This window comes from Neomonachus schauinslandi, chromosome 7 (assembly GCF_002201575.2).
Source record: "Neomonachus schauinslandi chromosome 7, ASM220157v2, whole genome shotgun sequence".
Lineage (NCBI taxonomy): Eukaryota > Metazoa > Chordata > Mammalia > Carnivora > Phocidae > Neomonachus > Neomonachus schauinslandi.
The window spans coordinates 143,661,588-143,680,178 of NC_058409.1; the positions used below are offsets into that span (position 1 = coordinate 143,661,588).

At 42.3% G+C, this 18,591-nt stretch overlaps 1 protein-coding gene across 1 annotated transcript in view; it reads left to right on the forward strand.

Annotated features, from left to right (window-relative positions):
- The first annotated feature begins 2,790 nt into the window (after positions 1-2,790).
- SEMA5A (semaphorin 5A) overlaps positions 2,791-18,591 on the forward strand; it is a 297,610-nt gene continuing 281,809 nt past the window's right edge. Inside the window, 1 exon segment of the mRNA XM_021702499.1 lies at positions 2,791-2,911. Coding sequence (XP_021558174.1) covers positions 2,791-2,911 — 121 coding nt within the window.

Consider the following 18,591-nt stretch of genomic DNA (forward strand, 5'->3'; position numbering starts at 1 on the left):
AGCCTGAAAATTACAAACTTCTAAAAATCACCTGTTCTCATTAAATCCGCTTTCCTTAGGTTAACGTGGCCAGCCTGTAATTTTGTCTCCTCACCAGTCGAACTCCGTGTCCTATTTTAGCTGCTCTTTAACTTGACAGGGCATGTCCTGCTTCTCTAACTGTCACTTTCCGGGATCCCAGGGAAGGCACGTTCTAGGTGCTTGTGTGATTTTTCTCTCCCTTTCCTTCCGGAGGCAGCCGTGTCAGGCTGGAGACAGGAGTGAGGGCTACTGTCAGTGTAGGGCAAGTCCATGGGCAGCGGGTCTGTCTGTGCTGACACATGGAAGAATTACATGCAAGGGAAGAATTTGCTCTTAGCTCCTGGTTGACCTGTGCTGGGTCTCGGGGTCGAGACCAGGTAGCGCCCCCGTCTGTCGGACTGGTGCCCCTGGTCCAGATCTCCTTGTCCTGATGAAGATTCTCTCCTTTGCTTTCCCCCCCCCCCCCGCCCCCCGCCACCGGTCCCTCTCTAAAATAAACAACTCAGTCTTTAAAAAATGAAAATAAAATGTGTAATGTCTGTGCTCCAGTCCTACTGGATTTCTGTGTTGCTATGTGCCCTTGGTTTTCCTTCTCTTTGTGGGGGTCACTTGTTCAATTACAGTTTCCCAGTAGGTGGTTCTCTTTAGCCCTTTCTTTTGCTTCCCTGCTTTCCCCTGGTGAAGCTTAGCCCCATCCAGAATGTAAACATTCCAAACCTCCAGTTCTGTCTCTGAATTCTTGTTTTTCTTAGCACCCAACCTGGATTTGCAGCAGCCTGCTGTCTTCCCTTAAATATCCTCTCAGCATCTTAAACCCCACACACGTGAAACTGAATGATCATATTCTCATCTAAATAAAGTTCTTCTGTTGATTATGATATTTAAATGAGGGGCATTACTGCTCTTATGGTCACTTGTATTCTCTGTCTTGAGTCTGTGCCTCTTTGCTTTCTTTTGCCCCAAATGTAGCAGATTAGAACGACCACCATTTTGTTATATTTCATACTTTGGAGGTTAGGAATTTGGGCAGGGCTCAACTGGGTGATTCTTTTGCTCTTGTGATACTGAAGTTACTCGGTGGGTTTCAGCTTTACTCAGCTTTGGTGGGGATGGCTGGGAAGCTGGCCTCAGTGGGAAATGTCCCTGGGAGTCCCTATATGTGGCTTCTGTAACATGGCTGTCTCGGCTAGTTGGGACTTCTGATTCTGGTTTCTTAGCACCCCAGAGAATGTGTTCTAAGGGACAGGAAGTGGAAATTGCTAGGTTCTTAGGGTATGGGCTTGGAAACTAGCAAGCCATCACTTTAGTTAAATTCGAATGAACAAAGCAGTTACAGAGCCAATCCAGATTCAAGAGAACGGGCATAAACCCGGCTTTCATGGGTCGAAGAAGTCGTGGCCATGTTTAGTTTGCCATACTTCCCCTTTCCCATCACACTGAGTGTTTGCTGTGCTTGCCTGAATTTTTATTCACATCGATAATACCCAAAGTCACAGCTTCATTTATTTCTCTCCTGAATAGTTACTGTAGGTTCAAATTAACTTCTCTATCTTTATGCTCTTCTCTATCCAATTTCCTGCATACACTATTCTGAGAACAACCCTTTACGTTTCTTCTGCAGTTACTCTACCATGGTAGCTTGTTGACTAGAAATAGAGACCTCAGACCTTGGTGTAGGACCCCTTCCAGATCTTAACCCAAGCCCCTGTCTAAACTGCTTCCCACTAACTCTCCTTTATATCTCCTGGGATCTGGCTCAAGTACAGTAAACTGTTCCCCAAACTGTTATTACCGCCTCCTTCCTCAGGAGCACGTCTTCATCCCCCTTCCCTTGGCATGAAATGCACTTCCAGAATCCTCCATCTGTTGAAATCCTTTTTATTCTTCAGTATGAAACCCAAATGTGAGCTCTGCACGGGACCTGCCTGGGTTCCTCTAAATGGTGGTGGTGCTCTCCTAAGTCCTAAAACACTCCTGCCCCTTTCCACGCTTTTCTAATGGCTTGGCTTACAGTTATTTTTACAAGCCCATCTGATTTTAAAGCTTATTAATCTTCTAAATTATTCATAATCTTTAAAGTCTCCCAGCTCCCAGCCTAGCAATTTCATTTCACCCAGTAGGTGCTCACTATGGCTTTTTATTTGATTCATGCTGGATTTCCAGCCAGAAGCTTTGCAGGCAGGTCATCTATAAATTTCAAAGGATACATTCACCAAATATGGGCAGTTTTTAAGAGTTGGGTAGCATAGTATCAGGTTATTGGGAGAAGACAGTGGTCGTGGTGTTAAACAGGGGCTTTGGATGTCAAAAAGGGAAGGGCAGGGATCCTCAGGGTTTCCATGCATGGATCTGTGCTAGCGTGAGGGGGTGAGGAAGATATTCTAAGGGAAAAACCATCAGCGGTCCCAGCTGTTAAACTGCTTTTTTCAGGAGTGATGACTTGGTATGGGTTAAACTTGAACATTTCTCCTTTTATAATAAATGGTTTATTTCATAAAATTATGGGCCGGAAGAGAGGTCTGTACCAAGACATACTCACATGTATTTGAAATACCACCTAGAAAAAGGTAAGTTTGTCCAAGCCCTCGAAGGCTCTCCTTTTTTAAAGCTAGTGATGAGGCTTAACTAAAAGACCACCCACTGGAGAACCTGAACTCACAGTCATCTAATTGTTCTCTTTTGTGTGTTTTAGGCACTTGCCCCACATGACAGGAAGACGAGCTTCTGGTTAGAAGACAAGTGCCCAGAGTCCAAGGCCGTCTGCCCACCATGAAGGGGACCTGCGTCATTGCATGGCTCTTCTCCAGCCTGGGGTGGTGGAGACTCGCCCAGCCGGAAACAGACGCATCTCAGTGCCAGAGAGCGGAGCACCCGGTCATTTCCTATAAAGGTGAGGGGCAGGCACCCTCGGACTGCAAGGGTATCACTTACATGCATTTTCCATGGTCAGTGATAGAGAATAACAATGGTTATTGCTCTATCATTCTGTGACTCGTGTTTTAGACATCATTTAAAATACAAGTACAAGTACAAAATCCTCCATTGCAAGAACTTCCTATTCCGAAACTGATCACTACAATCTCGAGAAGAATTCAAAATTGGAGTTATTACGGGTAGAAAATCCCATTGTTGAGGCCGCCTTTATTTAAAGGTGCTGCGAGCCTCCTAGGCATTCGAACCAGGGGCTAAAAATGTGATCTACAGAAATAATAATAAAACCAAGTAACAAAAAATTCACTTCAGCGTTTCCCAACAAAGCCTTAGTCTTACCACAAAACTTAAATGCCTTGATCTCCCTATCTCACATTGCATGGCAGACAGAATTGATTTAATGTCTTAAGAATGTCAGTGGATCTGTAGGATTAATTACTTAGTATGTGTATCCAGTCATTTTTTTCTTTTATTTATCAAAATTTATTTAGGGCTCTCTCTACCCTGGGTACTCTAAGCCTTCAGGATGAAAAATAAATTAGTCTTTGTCCCTGTCCTCAAGGAACTTAGTTATATTACCAAACCAACTATAATTAATCAGACATTATATTTTAATAATTCATCCAATAAATAGCTTTATGTTTTAAACTTTATATCATGAAAAATTTCAAATATTTGCAAAAATAGAAAGAATAATCTAAGGAACACCCAACCCAACATTTATTAATTCATGTCCCACCTTTTTTCTTTTAAATCCACATGCATGCTCCACCCCACACCCACCAAATTATTTTGAAGCAAATTCAAAAAATCATATAATTGTATCTATAATATTTCAGTACATGGTTATGAAAGAAAGGGAATTCCCAGCACCATTATTGCATCAGACCAAAAATGCAAAAAAAAAACAAACCAAAAAAACAACAACAAAAAAACAAACCCAATTCCATAAAATCATCTGACATCCAGTGAGTATTGTGAGATCCCTGATGGTCTCATGAATGCTGATGCGTTTTTTTGTTGTTGTTGTTGTTGTTAGCAGTTGGGTTGAATCAGGATCTAAATGGAGCTCATACACTTCAGTTGGTTGGTCTTCTGTTTCGTTGTAGTTGTTGTTGCTTCCTTTGCAAATTAGTTACAGAAGAAATCCGAGCTCTTTGTCCTATAGCATTTCCCACAGTCTGGATTTTGCCAAGTGCATCCCCTTGGTGTTCAAAAGTTCTGTCTCGAATATTTGTGTGCATTCATGGTAGTATCAAGAGGAGGCTTCGATTCAGGTTCGAATCTTTCTGTCTCCCCTGTGGCACGGATGGTACCGTGTCCATCTGTAGGAAGGCAGGTCTTGTCTGGTGTGAAATTAGCAGTCCGTGATGGTCATGGCCGGAATCTACCGATTCATTCAACGGTGTAAAGCTGGGATTTCCTAATTTTATTATTCTTTCTTCATTTAATAACAAGAATATTTCTGTATAAAGTAACTTTCCCTTATCAACTATTTGAATATCTTGAGGCTACAGCTCATATAGGAAAGTCAGAATTAATGCTTTTGTCCTTTTCTTCCCTTTCCTAGTTTTTTTGTTTTTTGTTTTTTTAAAGACTAGTTGGTTCTCTAACATTATCCAAAGGGAGCAAGTAAGATGTTATGTTTACTTTTTGTTTTGTCTTGTTTTCTTATTTTGGTTATTAGAATCATTGTTAATATATGGATTTTTAACATTTGAATTATTTCAAGCAATTGCAGTTTTGATGCTTATAGGGGGTGAAATCATCTCATTTTAAGCCCGTGGAAGCGTCTTCAAGTGGGCTTCTGAACTATTCTGACATAACCCAGGTTGCCTTTGCTAGCTTGCTTACTCTCTGGGACAGCAAGATGTTTTTGATTCTTCTCAGCCGCTTCCTTCCGTAGACCTGAGAATCAGCCATTTTGGGCTGATTTAAGCATGGACATCCCCAGTGTTAGGTCTTTTCAGTGTACAGAGCTCAGGAAAAATATTTTAAAAAGCACCATAATTCCTCTGGATGCTTCTAGTTCATCTCTAAGATCCTAGGGTTTTTCTGAACCTCTTCTACCTTCTGTCTGTGTCTTTTTGTCCTGGGCACAGAATCCTGAGTCTCTGCAGCCACCACAGTCATTCTTTTGCCTTTTCCTGCAGTAGACCCTGCATCGTTTCAGAGAGAGTCAAGCAACTCTAGTCATTTTTGACGACTCAAAGCGCTATAAGATGGTCTGCTTCTCTTCTTTTAGTCCTCGGGCTACCAATGTCCTTGGGAAACTAAAGCAATTACTTCACTTGAAGGAATTTCCTTTTGCATGGTTATGCTGCCAACTTGAAACCTGGTTTGTTTCATTTGTTAAATTTCCCTTTTGATTTTTAGAAATTTAAAAAAACTTTACCTTATTATGTAGTGTTGCAGTGTTTCATTAATGAAAATGAGGAGTGTTCAGAGAAACTGCCTTCACTTGTGTTTTCTCCACTCTGTTCCCTCTCTCTGCACTCAGCTAAACTTTCACTTCTATTTTAAGGTCCGTGCTTCTTTTCTCGGTCTAGCATTTTTTTGACATGGTGGTATATCCTGGAGTCCACTCCCTAGTGGCACCCTCCATGCCACTCCTTTTCAGAGCACATAGTTCTCCATCGTGTGATAAACCGTAGTGTACTCAGCAACAGCCCAATGGGAGATGTTTAGGGTATTTTCTGTCCTTTGTGGTCATGGGTAGTGTTATGATGAGTAACGCCTACTGCGGACATCTCTTAATCCTTTACAAGGGTACCACTGGAAAAGAATCCTAGCAGTGGGATTGCTATGTCAAAGGATAAATGCATATGTGGTTTTGCTAGATATTGCCCAATTCCCTTTCATGAAGGTTGAGCCATTTTGTATTCTCGTTCCCCCTGGGTATGAGGATCTGTTTCCCACCGCCCTTTCCAGTGGAGTGTACTATCACTCTTCGGGATTTGGACTAATCCCATAGTTTGTAAATGACCTCTCAGCATAATTTTAACTTGCATATGTTTAAATTGGAGCAAATGATTTACAGACATTTAACAGGTGCCTGTTATGTGCCTGTTTGTACTAAATATTGAGGAGATAGAGCAAAAACCATGGTCCCCATTAAGGGTTTAGAATATCTCAAGGAATATAAGCCAAAAGGAACATTGCATTACATTCTATTAAGGGTCCTAACAGGTGTCTTGGCTGGGTGCTGTGGGAGCCCAGGAGAGGGGCATCCGAACCAGAGAGCCTGGGTTTTAGGAGAGTTGTTACAGGTTTCTGAGATGAGGCAACAGCAGAACTGAGTCCCAAATGATTGTTAGAAGGTGTTTATGAGTCTGATGAATGGAGAGACGTCTCGGGGAGAGAAAAAGAGCAAGTGAGGGAGAGGAGCATAGCAGGTCCTGGCAAGTCTCCTGTAAGGTGAGCCACGAAATCTTCATTTAGGTTATGGAGAGGAGGTGGAGGGAGATGAGGCCGAAGTAGTTGTAGGGGTTCAATATTGTCCGGCATCTGAAGGCCCCTTAAGAAGCTCCCCCATCTGGACAGATTCCGTGTTCAGAATGGCAAAGGCAGCAGGGAGAGCCCATCCTGAGTTTGCCACTGTGATCAGAGTGAGCAGTCGTGAGGCACTAAGCTAAAGGGATGGTAGCAGAAATGTAAAGAATTAGGTGAATTCTAGAAATGCGTAGGAGGTGTTGATGATTTCATGGATGTAGGACAGGAGGGAGAAGGAGGCACTGTGTATGATCCCCAAGTTCTTGGCTATTGATTCCATACGGAATAAAGAAGGGGAATCGAAAATGATGATTTTAGATTGAGAAAGCTGAGTCCCTACCCGCCCTCAGATGGGCTGTCTAGCTGAGAGCGAGGCATCGTGGGATCCAAGAAGGGAGAGGCATCCCTCCGAGCATGGGATGATGCAGAGTTCGAGGCTGACGTGGGCCAGAGGGCAGAGTGACAAAGTCATCCTGGTTTGTCCAGGACTTTCTTGGAGATAGCACTGAAAGTCCTATGATCTGTGTATTAGTTTCTTAGGTCTACTCTAACAAAATATGACAAACTGGGTGACTTAAAACAACAGAAATATTTTCTCTCATAGTTCTGGAGTCTAGAAGTAAAAAAAAAAAAAAAAGAAAGAAAAAGAAAAAAGAAACCAAGGTGTCAGCAGGGCCATGCTTTCTCTGACAGCTCTAGGGAAGAATCCTTCTCTGCCTCTTCTTAACTTCTGGGAGTTGTCCGCAGTCCTTGGCGGTCCCAGGCTCGTAGATGCATCCCTCCAACCTGAGTCTGTACCCACATGGCATTCTCTTGGTGTGGCTGTCTTTTTTTCTTCTCCTCTTTTTGTAAAGACACTGGTCATATTGGATGTAGGGCTCACCCTCACCCAGCATGATCTCATTTTAACTAATTACATCTGAAAAGACCCTCTTTCTAAGTGAGGTCACATTCATAGATACTAAGGTTTGGACTTCCGTATCTTTTTCAGGGGAACACAAACCTGTAAGCAGTGGCATACATCAGAGCAGTTTCAGGGCAGGGCTGGGGGAAGAACCTCGATGGTAATGAGCAGAGAAACAAATGTGAGGTGAAGGAAGAGATATAAAAGGAGACAGTTATTGACTCAGCCAGCAGGGATGTGAGAGCAGGGGACAGCTTTTAAGAGAGCGTTACTTAATCATCCTTAAGTGGTGATGGGGAAAGGCCAGGTAAAGGAAGAGGCTGAAGAGAGGAGGAGATAATTGATTAGACAGAGTCCCTGGGGCCGTAGGAGGGGATAGGATACTGGGCACAGGTGGGAGATTAGCTTACAGGAAGCAGACCCCACCTCCAGTGAGTCTGGAGGGAGGGAGGCTGGGGCACCCAGGAGGCAGGAACATACGCGGGTGGGGGTGGCTGCAAGGGGAAGGGGTCCCCGAGGACCTCCATCTCTGCATCTTGGCTGAGAAGGAGTAGGCAGGCCATGGGCCGAGAGCATGGGGGCTTTAAGAAGGAAGTGCTTCTCTGAAGAAGGGGTGAGGCTGTTAATCACAATATACACCAGAGATTCCCTGGGGGGGGGGGGGTTAGGGGCCCAGCTAGTCCTTGAAACAGCTGATGTTGCCGCTGAGCAGGTGGCTGCTGGTGTGCTACATGAACACTGCTGTGTGAAGCGCGGCTCTATGAGAATGTTTGAGAAAGCAGGATGGAACACTGGAGAAATAAAGGCAGGACTGGGTAATCTTGACTTTTAAAATCTGGATTTCCGTGTACACTTAAAACTTCATGATTTAATGTTGTACATTGGAGGCTCTCTGCACAAGAGACTCCTAATGAAGTGGACCAGATGCTACGGTCACGTCTGGATACAACGAAGCACGTTTTATTGAAGTCTTGCTTTGATTTACCTGGGTAGGTGGAAGATGTTGGCAGGATCTTTTTTTTTTTCCCCATCCTAGGTAAAATACTTGCCACCGTGGGCCTTCTCTTGTCTAGCAGAGTTCATTGCTCAACACGCTCTAACAGCTTGCTGTGTTTGCAAGGTTACTCCCTTGACTGCATGTTCTGGAACATTTATCCTTGATCGTGGAGGGGCTGCTAAAACACCCTGACCCATTGCAGATGCACCATTTACACTTCTGTCCTTGTCATTTGCTTAAACGTCTGTTCCAATAAAGAGGGAAAAAATAGTGACCCTTCAAGACAGCATGTTTCTCAGCATGCTTACTGAGTCTCATAACCGTCTCTGAAATGAGTTTTAAATGTTTAATGTCCACTTAAGGCAGTGGTGCCATATCCTGCCTTTGTTTGTTTATTGATTAAAGTTTACCCAGCGTGCTTGCTATTTAGATTGTGCTCCACTTATAGGGATTGGTTTATGGGGAACAATTCCTCAGTAGGCACAGAGGAAGACTGCCAGTGGGGTGAGTCATGCCACACTTCGGCTTTCTCCACCTCGGACGCCTTTCTTCAGTGCTGTAGCTGGTAGTGCTTATGCTAATGATTACGAAGATTACTTCTCTGCCTGTGGAATCAGGCGAGCGCTATAAATTCCACTCTAGGGTCCCCGAGATCTTGATCTCTGACTCCGTGGTGTCCCCGTTGATTGCCTTCCTACTTATGGATTCACTGATTGGCCGGAGATTTGGTTTGGGACTTTGGAGAGAGTTGTAGGAATGCTTCATAGGGGATTAGCAACATTTGGCCCCCAATCTTGGGAGGGCCATCTGAGGGAATGGGGTGCCAGCTTGGGCCATCCCTGGGACAGGACTGGGAGCGGCGCTGGCCTTCGCGTTTAAACAACTGTCTTTATTTCCACGGGCAGTCTTCGGTGATTGAAGGAACCATGATGACAAGGGTACGGCATCGGATTGTGAACTTGGGTTCTAGTCTCATACCATAGTATAGATACTTTTCACAAATCCTGCATCTTTCTTTTGAATCATATAATTATATTCCAGTGTGTTTGTGTGTGTGTTGGAAGCGCTGAATTGTTCAGTGTTGGCAACGATAGTCAATGACGTACTTTGTGACTGTCTTCTTCGGGTTCACTTACCGGGACCTGCAGCCTCTTCCCACCTCGGAGAGAGGCTGTCTTTCTTCCAGTCTGTAAGGTGGCCGTGTACACATGTCCTGCCGCCCCATTAGCCACCGTTCCTGCCCACTGTCCTGCCAGTTGTGCTCGTCCCGTGGCTGCCTCACCGTCCCTGGGACCCCTGCCTTGCTTGCTGTGCCACGTTCTCCCCGTGGGGCTGAGGAAGGCGTAGCGTGGGCAGCCTCCGTTACCCTCCAAGGCCCAAGGATGGGGATGCCAGAAGGGAGCCAAAGGCCTCGTGTCTGTGCCATGGCTCCACGGGTCCCACGGCCCCCTGCATGTCCCCCAGCCCACGCGTGTCCCACGGCGCTCCATTTCTCCTCTGGGTTTTGGCGTTCTGGGGTCCAGTGCCCCAGTCAGTCCTGTGGTGTCATGGCCCTGGCTGGGTCGCACCCCTTCCCTCGGACCTGGACCCTCATCGCTACAGGAGGGGCTGCGGGAGATGCTTTCTGTTTCCCAGAAGATTTTGGAGACTTCAGAGTCTTTGAGTACCTAAGCCTGGATTGAAATTGCTTCGGGTGTTTCCTCCCCATTCATCTAGTGTCAGATCGGCCACTTGACCTTTATAAATCAGATGTGTGTGTGTGTGTGACACTGGCCTACTGTCTCCAAGGAAGAATTAGGACAATTTATTTTAATTAAAAAGAGATGGTGTGAAATTCATTTTAGGGTTTAGTTTGAATGTTTTCATATGAATCCGATTTAGAGCATAGGTAGAGCGAGACGCAGCTAACTGTGGAAAACTGTCTTGAAGGCATTGCTTTTCTTTGTAAAATGTAAAACCTACGTAAACCAAGTGTGATTCTTTCTGATTTGGTAACAGGATATGAGTTACCCTCCTGTGAGTTTATTTGGGGAGGAAGAGTGTTGTTATGGATCCTTACAAGTTCTTGGTTCCATAAATAATTTGACTTCTGTTATCGTGCATATGACTGAATGGTTCATATAATGTACTGTCAAAATCACAGGGGCAAAACACTCCAACCTATTTGCAAGTGAAGCCACTAAGGTACACGCCGCTGCCTGTTTTGTACATTAAAAACTACATTTGGGAATACATTTCTTATTTTCAAGTCTGTTGCTAGTGTGCTATCTGAAAAATGGAATATTTAAAAAAATACACAACTTTTCAACTCTGTAATATCAGTATATCATGATCCTTCACAAGGGCACATAGGTGTTAGAAGAAATGCAAAGTGGGGCGCCTGGGTGGCTCCGATGGTTAAGCGTCTGCCTTCGGCTCAGGTCTTGATCTCCGGGTCCTGGGATCGAGTCCCGCATCGGGCCCCCTGCTTCTTGGGAGCCTGCTTCTCCCTCTGCCTCTCTCTATCTCTCTCTGTTTCTCATGAATAAATAAATAAAATCTTTAAAAAAAAAAAAAAGAAGAAATGCAATGTAAAACCACCATGTGTTACTCACTGGGTGATTTGGTTCCAATACCTACACTGAACTTTTTTTTTTTTTAAGATTTTATTTATTTGGGGCGCCTGGGTGGCTCAGTTGTTGGGCGTCTGACTTCGGCTCAGGTCATGATCCCAGGGTCTTGGGATCGAGCCCCACATCGGGCTCCCTGTTCGGCGGGAAGCCTGCTTCTCCCTCTCTCACTCCCCCTGCTTGTGTTCCCTCTCTCGCTGTGCCTCTCTCTGTCAAATAAATAAAATAAAATCTTAAAAAAAAAAAAAAGATTTTATTTATTTGTTTGAGAGAGAGAGAGCATGAACAGGGGGAGAAGCAGAGGGAGAAGCAGACTCCCCACTGAGCAGGGAGCCCGATGTGGGGCTTGATCCCAGGACCCCGGGATCATGACCTGAGCTGAAGGCAGATGCTTAACCGACTGAGCCACCCAGGCGTCCCTGCTGCATTGAACTTTTATGTCATTATTGGTCTTTGACTGATGAGAGCTGAGAGAGTCCCTATTGCCTGTTTCATTTTTTTTTGTGTGTGTGTGTGTTCTAAGGCCACTAATGAAATTATGAATAAGATTGAACATCTATATTGTATCTCGAGATAAAAATTTCAAGTGTTTTGATTGATTTGTCTAAGCGGGGAAATAGTTTCTATTATTTTAAGGCTACAAATGGAATAGCTTATAAGTGAAATAGTGCAGTGTGATTGCATTAAAACTGGGGAATAAGATTTTGTAATGTTCTTGTCAGGATTCTGATTTAAAGTAGTCATTTCATTTGGCCCCAGATGGTGTATTAGTATATTTTATTTATCCGTAGGCATATTCTAGTCTTTCTAAGCATTAAGTGGGCCCTTTATCCGTTCTCACACTGAAGGTAGAGAAAAATCGTATCCTTATTTTATATATGAAGTAAGAACTGAAGAGTAAATATAGAGTGAATAAAGTTTTAATGAGGCGGTGTTCTTCTTGGATTTTTCTTCTCTTGTCTTACTCTAATATCAAGGCAAGGCAAGCAGCCATGGTTACATTGGAGAGACGAAGCATTGTCCCATCTCCAGCAGACAGTGGTGCTGACGTTTTCCTGTTACTGATGATCTAGAATATTGATGACACGGAAGGGACTCCATCGAGGTTTCTAAATTTAGTTTGTTTACTAATTTAATCATCACACTAACCTTTTATTTCCTGAAGCTTTCTTAGTATGGGGTGAAGAAGGTCCAGAAATAGACTCTGGCTTTATGGGAGGAGTTGTTCCTTAATTTCTCCCTTGCTTTCCCATGTCCCTCTGTGACTCAGGGGTGGCCTCAGAGAGCCTAATCACACGTGTTGCATGACGTTGTATGCTGTGTGGGAATGGATATATTCCTCCAATCTGCCATGTGACAAAGTTGTGGTAAAACTGTTTGGTCATTCCCACCTTGAAAGGACGTCTGGGCTGCATGTTAGGGAGACCACAAACCCTATTAAATAAAATCAATAAAGTGGGGCCCCGATGCCAGGCTAGCAGAGTGCTCGTGGTAGCTCCTAGATGAACGATTAACGATTGTCATTCTCCTTTTTTTAATTAAAAAATTTTTTTTTTTAATTTTTGTGCCACTCGATTCCCTGGCTTCAGCACACAAGAGTGTTTTAGCTTCTGCTTGTTTAAAGCTAAAAGCAGGGTCCAGTTCGTTAGTAATTTAATCAGTATCTATGGAGCGCCTGTTATGAGCTGGTTCCAGTCCCTGGGGTTACCCCAGTAAACAAAACAGGTGGTGATCTTGGTGTGCACTGAGTTGACGTTCTCCGAGGGGAAACAGGCAAGAATAAGGTGGTATAAGGCAGAGTGGGTCACATAAGGGCTGAGGAGAAATGGAGAGCAGGGAAGGAGTTCAGTATGGGGGGGGGGTCTTGCCGTTTCATCGAGGGAACCAGGGGTGCCTGACATTTTCCCATTGCCTTGAAGACACACACTTGCCCCTTTTTATTCTGCTCTGTGTGACGGGCCAGGGAGTCTGAAAGATCTCTCAGGCTCCCAGGCCCACGGGGCTCCTGTTGGGATGTGTGGATGGGAGGAGGCAGCAGGAGGTGGAGAGGGCCAGGGAAGGCCACGTTGATGCCTCCAGTAGCTGAGTGCAGCCGAGGAGTGAGGCAGCACCTTCTGGCAATCCCCACTTGCGTCAGAGCTGCTGGACAAGAGCAGAGCAGCCCGTACGTGCTTACGGGCTCCAGCCCAGCTTGTTAGAGCTGCTCGTCTCTGTGGGTCATGCATTCTTCCTTTTGCCTTTCTCAGGCCCAGTCCTTCATCCTTTTGCTTTTTTAGTTTTCACGTTGTCTTTGCAATGAATTCCCTATGTTGAATTTTCTCTATTTGAGCTACCTAGGGTGGTTTCTGTTTTCCTGCATGGATTATGATGCATACAGCAGGAGGCATTGAGTCTAGACTTAAAGGAGGTGAGGGGCAAGCCAGGGGGATAACTGAGGAAACAGTGGTCCAGGTAGAGGGAAGGGCAAGTGCAAAGGCCCTGGGGTGGGATCATGCTTGGTAAGTTTGAGGAACAGCAGGGAGGCTAGAATGACCAGAGTGGAGTGAATATTGGGGGGAGAGAAATGGAGATGAGGTCAGAAAGATAACAGGGACCAGACCCTGTAGGGCCTTTAAGAATTTTGGTTTTCATCTTGAGTGAGATGGGAAGCCACTGGGAGATTTGCTGTAGAGGACTGATGGGATCTAACATGACTTGGAAGGATTGTGCTGTATGCTGTGCTGAGGATGGAGCGAATTGCAGGTGGATGAGTGGGAAGCAGGGTTGGGAGACCAGAGTGGGGGCTGGTGAACAATCTAGGTTGGAGGTGGTAGTGGCTTGGATGAGGGTGTTAGCAGCAGACACAGGGAGCAGTGGTCGTGTTCTGGATATAGCTTACTTTGGAAGTCAAGTCCAAAGCATTTCCTTTCAAATTGTGAACATGCTGTGAGAGAAAGAGAAGGGCAAGAGGGACCCTGAGGGTTTTGATTTGAGCAACTGGAAGAGTGGAAGATGAGGAAGGGACAGTCACATTTGGAAGGAGTATTAGAGCTCAGTTTTGGGCATGTGAAGCTCGAGATGCTTCTTTGGCATCCAGGTAGAAATGTCAAATAGTTGCATGCACAAGTCTGGAGATCTGGGGAGCAGTCTTGGCCACAGGTGGACATTTGGGAGTTATTAACACACAGATAGCATTTAAATCTATAAGTCTGGCTGAGCTCTCTAGGGGAAAGTGTGTATGCAGAAAGGAGAAGAGGTGTAATGAGTGAGCCCTGGAGTAATTCAGTACATAGAGTTTGGAGAGATGAGACAGCAGATAAGATGGAGAAGGGATATTCAGAGATGTCCTAGGAGCCAAGTGAAGGAAAAGTTCTTTCCATGGTGGCCTAACAGGCTAAAAATTAGAGTCGTGGCCCTGAACACCAGGAAGCAGGAGGCCAATATTAGTATTAGCAAGAGAGGAACACGCAGCTGCTGAAGGGCCTCAGAATCTCTAAGCCTAGACCGGGGTTGATCTAAGCAGTGAACTCTTCGGTAGATGAACAGTCAGATACTTTAGAGGACTGTGGAGCATGTCACATAATTTGAATATGAATATCCCTTGAACAGTGGCCAAGTTAAAGAATTGCCCTAGTGACTTGTAAGAAACAGTACTGTATGAGGTTGCTATATATAAAAGGAGAAATCTTAGAAGTTGGTCTTGCCCCCTTAATTGAGATCATTATTAGCCAGCTGTTGAGTAGGAGGAGCAGCATGGCCAGGAGACAAGATTTTGGGTTTGTGTTCTGTAACTTAGTCAATGTGTGAACTTGGGCAAGTTAATAATTCAGTGCCTCCATTAGCACTTAAAAGTGTGGGGATGATAATGCCACCTTTTTAAGATTATTGAGTAGGAGAAATGGGAGTTTGTGTGTATTGGTGTGTATGTGGAAGTACAGAGACCACAGCGCCCCCTGTTATTATATCTAACATTACAGTTCGCTGCCTTTGAGCTTAAATGTAGCACTCATATAGCACTCCTAACTATTAGCAAGTTTTCAAAACTCTGAGGCACAGTAATTTGAGGAACTAGTGGTGATGAAGCGAACAAGAAATCTGAATATTTGGTCTTCATGACTTCTGTCTGGGTTTTAATGTTAATCACTGGATAATGCAAAGGTATGTTGAGAACTTCTCATTTGCGAGTTAAAGGGAAAATTTCAAATCACTACATGAATGGTTCAAGTCAGATTTAAACATTTTCTCAATTTTAAAAAAATGGGCCAGAATTTAATAAGCACAATTCAGTAAAATTTAGAACTCATTTGCATGCTTTTATTTCTTAATTCCAAAGGGTCAGGCCTACTTTTAAGAAGCGTATCTATAAAAATAAAGCCCCACAGCATGGAAATCATAAATCCTCCATTTCATAGTGGGGAAACAAAAGCTTACATGATAAATTCATGGATCAGGGTATAAATCTGAAATCCAAATTAATTACTCTGGGGACTAAAAATGCAAACCAGAGCAAAATATATGAATGTGTGGCTTCTTCTTTCATGTTCGAGTCTTTAACCATAACATCTAATACTAATTTTAGAAATTGTGTACGGACTCTCAGAGAGCTTTCGTCCTATATATCTATTATTTGACCAAGATTTGGTGAATAGATGATTTTTATTTTTAAGATGAAAAATGATATGTGGGACTTTACCAACTGGCCATAATGGAAACATGGGATTTGATTTACCCTCTTGCTGTAAACAAGAAAACCAGACAAAATATTAGGAAGTACATTTTCAGATCGTGGACAATAGCGAATGGCAGAGCAGGATGGTAATACTTAGACAAAGGAAATAAATACGATCAGTCCTGTGATAGCCTTAGTTCACTGGAAGTGGTTTCCAAGGCAGAGTACAGTGATGGGGAATCCAAACATAGACCAGCATAAATCAAGTCTCAGTACATGTAAAAGGATTGAAATCATGCCTGTGTGATCTATGAGCACATAAGAACCAAAGTAAAAATCAATAACAGAATGATATATGGAAAATTATGTTGGACTTCAAGCAATATAATTCTAAGTGACTTACAGGTCAAAGAACAAATCAAGAGGGAAATGCTAAAGTATTTTCATGTGAGTGACAACAAAAGCACAAAATATCTAAATTTGTGGCATGCAGTTAAAGCAGAGCTTAGGGAGGAATTTGTACATTTGCTTGTATTAGAGATAGAGGAAGATCTGTTATCAATGATTTTGGGATCTTAGGGAAGTAAATAAAAAGCAAATTAAATCTATGGTAAACAGGAGGAAGAAGAAAATGAAGATAAGAATATAAATCAGTTAAGGGGAAAATTACAATGAAGATCAATTAAACTAAAAGCTAACACTTCAACAAGATCAACAAAATCAATAAGTCTCTAACCAGATTGGTTAGGAACAAGAGAGAATACATATTTGTCAATATTAGGAATGAATGAGGCAACATCTCTACAGAGCCTACAGAACTAAAGAGGCTAATAATAGAAAAACAATGAGCAAGTTTATGCCAATAGATTTGACAATTTAGATGAAATGGGCAAATTCTTTGAAGATTCAGTCTGTCCAGGCTCACTTAAGAAGAGACAGATAACCTGAATAATTTAATATCCATTAAAGGAATTCAATTTGTAGTTAAAAATCTTACAACAAAGAAAACTTCAAACCCAGATGGCTTCAATAGTGAATTTGAAAAATATTTAAGGAAAGGGAAAAAAAAGACACCCATTCTACTTTTCCAGTATAGAAGAAGTTGGAACTCTTCCAGAGTAGAACAGGTTGGAACAATTTTCAGCTTTTAAAAGAAGTCATCATTACTCTCTTACCAAAACCAGAGAAGACATTCCAAAATATAAAACTACAGACCATTATCTCTCACAAACATAGGCACAAAAATCCTTAATAACATTTTAGCAGTTGAATCTGATAATCTGTAAGAAGGATAATATATCATGTCCACCTGGGTTTTATCCCATAAATGCAAGATTGCATGGGATTTCTAAGGTTTAACACTTGAAAATCAATCAGTGCAAATCAATGTATTAACTGACTAATTTTTAAAAAAAATTTTATCTCCGGGGGACCTGGGTGGCTCAGTCAGTTAAGCATCTGACTGTTGGTTTTGGCTCAGGTCATGATCTCAGGGTCCTGAGATTGAGCCCCATGTAGGGCTCTCATGCTCAGGGCAGAGTCTGCTTGGTATTCTTACTCTCTTCCTCTCCCTTCCCCTCTGCCTCTCCCTCCACTTACATGTGCCCTCTCTCTCAATAAATAAACAAACAAACAAATAAATAAATAAATAAAATCTTTTAAAAAAATTACCTCAGTAGATATGGAAAAATCATTTGATAAATTTTAACACACATTCATGATAAAAAAACAAAAAAACAAAAAAACTAGGAGTAAAAATTATCTACAGCCTGACAAAAGACAGCTTAAAAAATCAAAATCTAACATGATCCTTAATGGTGAAAGGCTGAATGCTTTCACCACAAGGATGTTCACTCTTTCCACTTCTAGTCTAACGTTTAGTTACCATTGTTCTAACCACTGTGAAAGGTAATAATAGATAAATACTATATTATAATGAAAGTAATATAATAAACAAATGACATACACATTAGGAGGAGTTAAAGTTGACTTCTTTTTTTCTTCTTTTTTGCAAACAAGATTATCTATAACGAACATCCTAATTAACATTTTAAAAAGAACTGTTAGAACAAATAAGTGTGAGCTGCTGATTTTAAGATACAAAGTGATTATGAAAATATTCAATTGCATTGTGATATATTATCAACTAATTAGAAATTGAAATTAAATTTTATCATTTATAGTGGCATCTTAAATATGAAATAAGGATACATTTAACTAAATATGTGCAAGAGCCAAACGTTGAAAGCTGCAAAAGCATTACTGAGAAAATTAAAAAGACCTAAACAAATGGAGATAAATATTCATAAATCAGGAATTCAGTGTTGTTGTTAAGATATCAGTTCAGCTATATCATTTGCATTGCAGTCTAGAGGGTCATGCAAATTGAATCAGAATCTAATTGTGCTTTTATTGTGTAAATCAAAAAGCTGACTTTAAATCTTCTATGGCAAGGCAAAGGATTTAGAAAAGCTGAAATAGTTTTGAGAAAAGATTATAATGTTGGAAGGCTGACAATACCTAAATTCGAGACTATGTGATGTTTGCACGAGGATAAACATGTAACAGAAAGCAGAGACCAGAAATAGATGCACACATATATTGTCAGTTAATTTTCAGCAAAGTAGCCATGGTAATTTAATGAGGAAATGATATTCCTTCCAACAAATGATGCTGGAAAAAATTGAATATCTCCTATGCAAAGATGAACTGAAATGGATCGTTGGCCTAATGTTCAGAGTTAAAATTATAAAACTTCTAGAAGGAAACCTGAAAAAAATTTTGAGACCTTGGATTAGGCAAGGATTTATTAGGATAAAAAAAGCACAAAAAGCACATACGTATTTTTGTATAAATTAGACCACATCAAATTTAAAAATATTTGCTCTTCAAAGATACCATTGAGAATAAGGAAAAGCCAGCCAGATGTTATGTGGAAATAATTACAAAATGTGTATCTACGAAAGGTCTTGTGTCTAGCATATGTAAG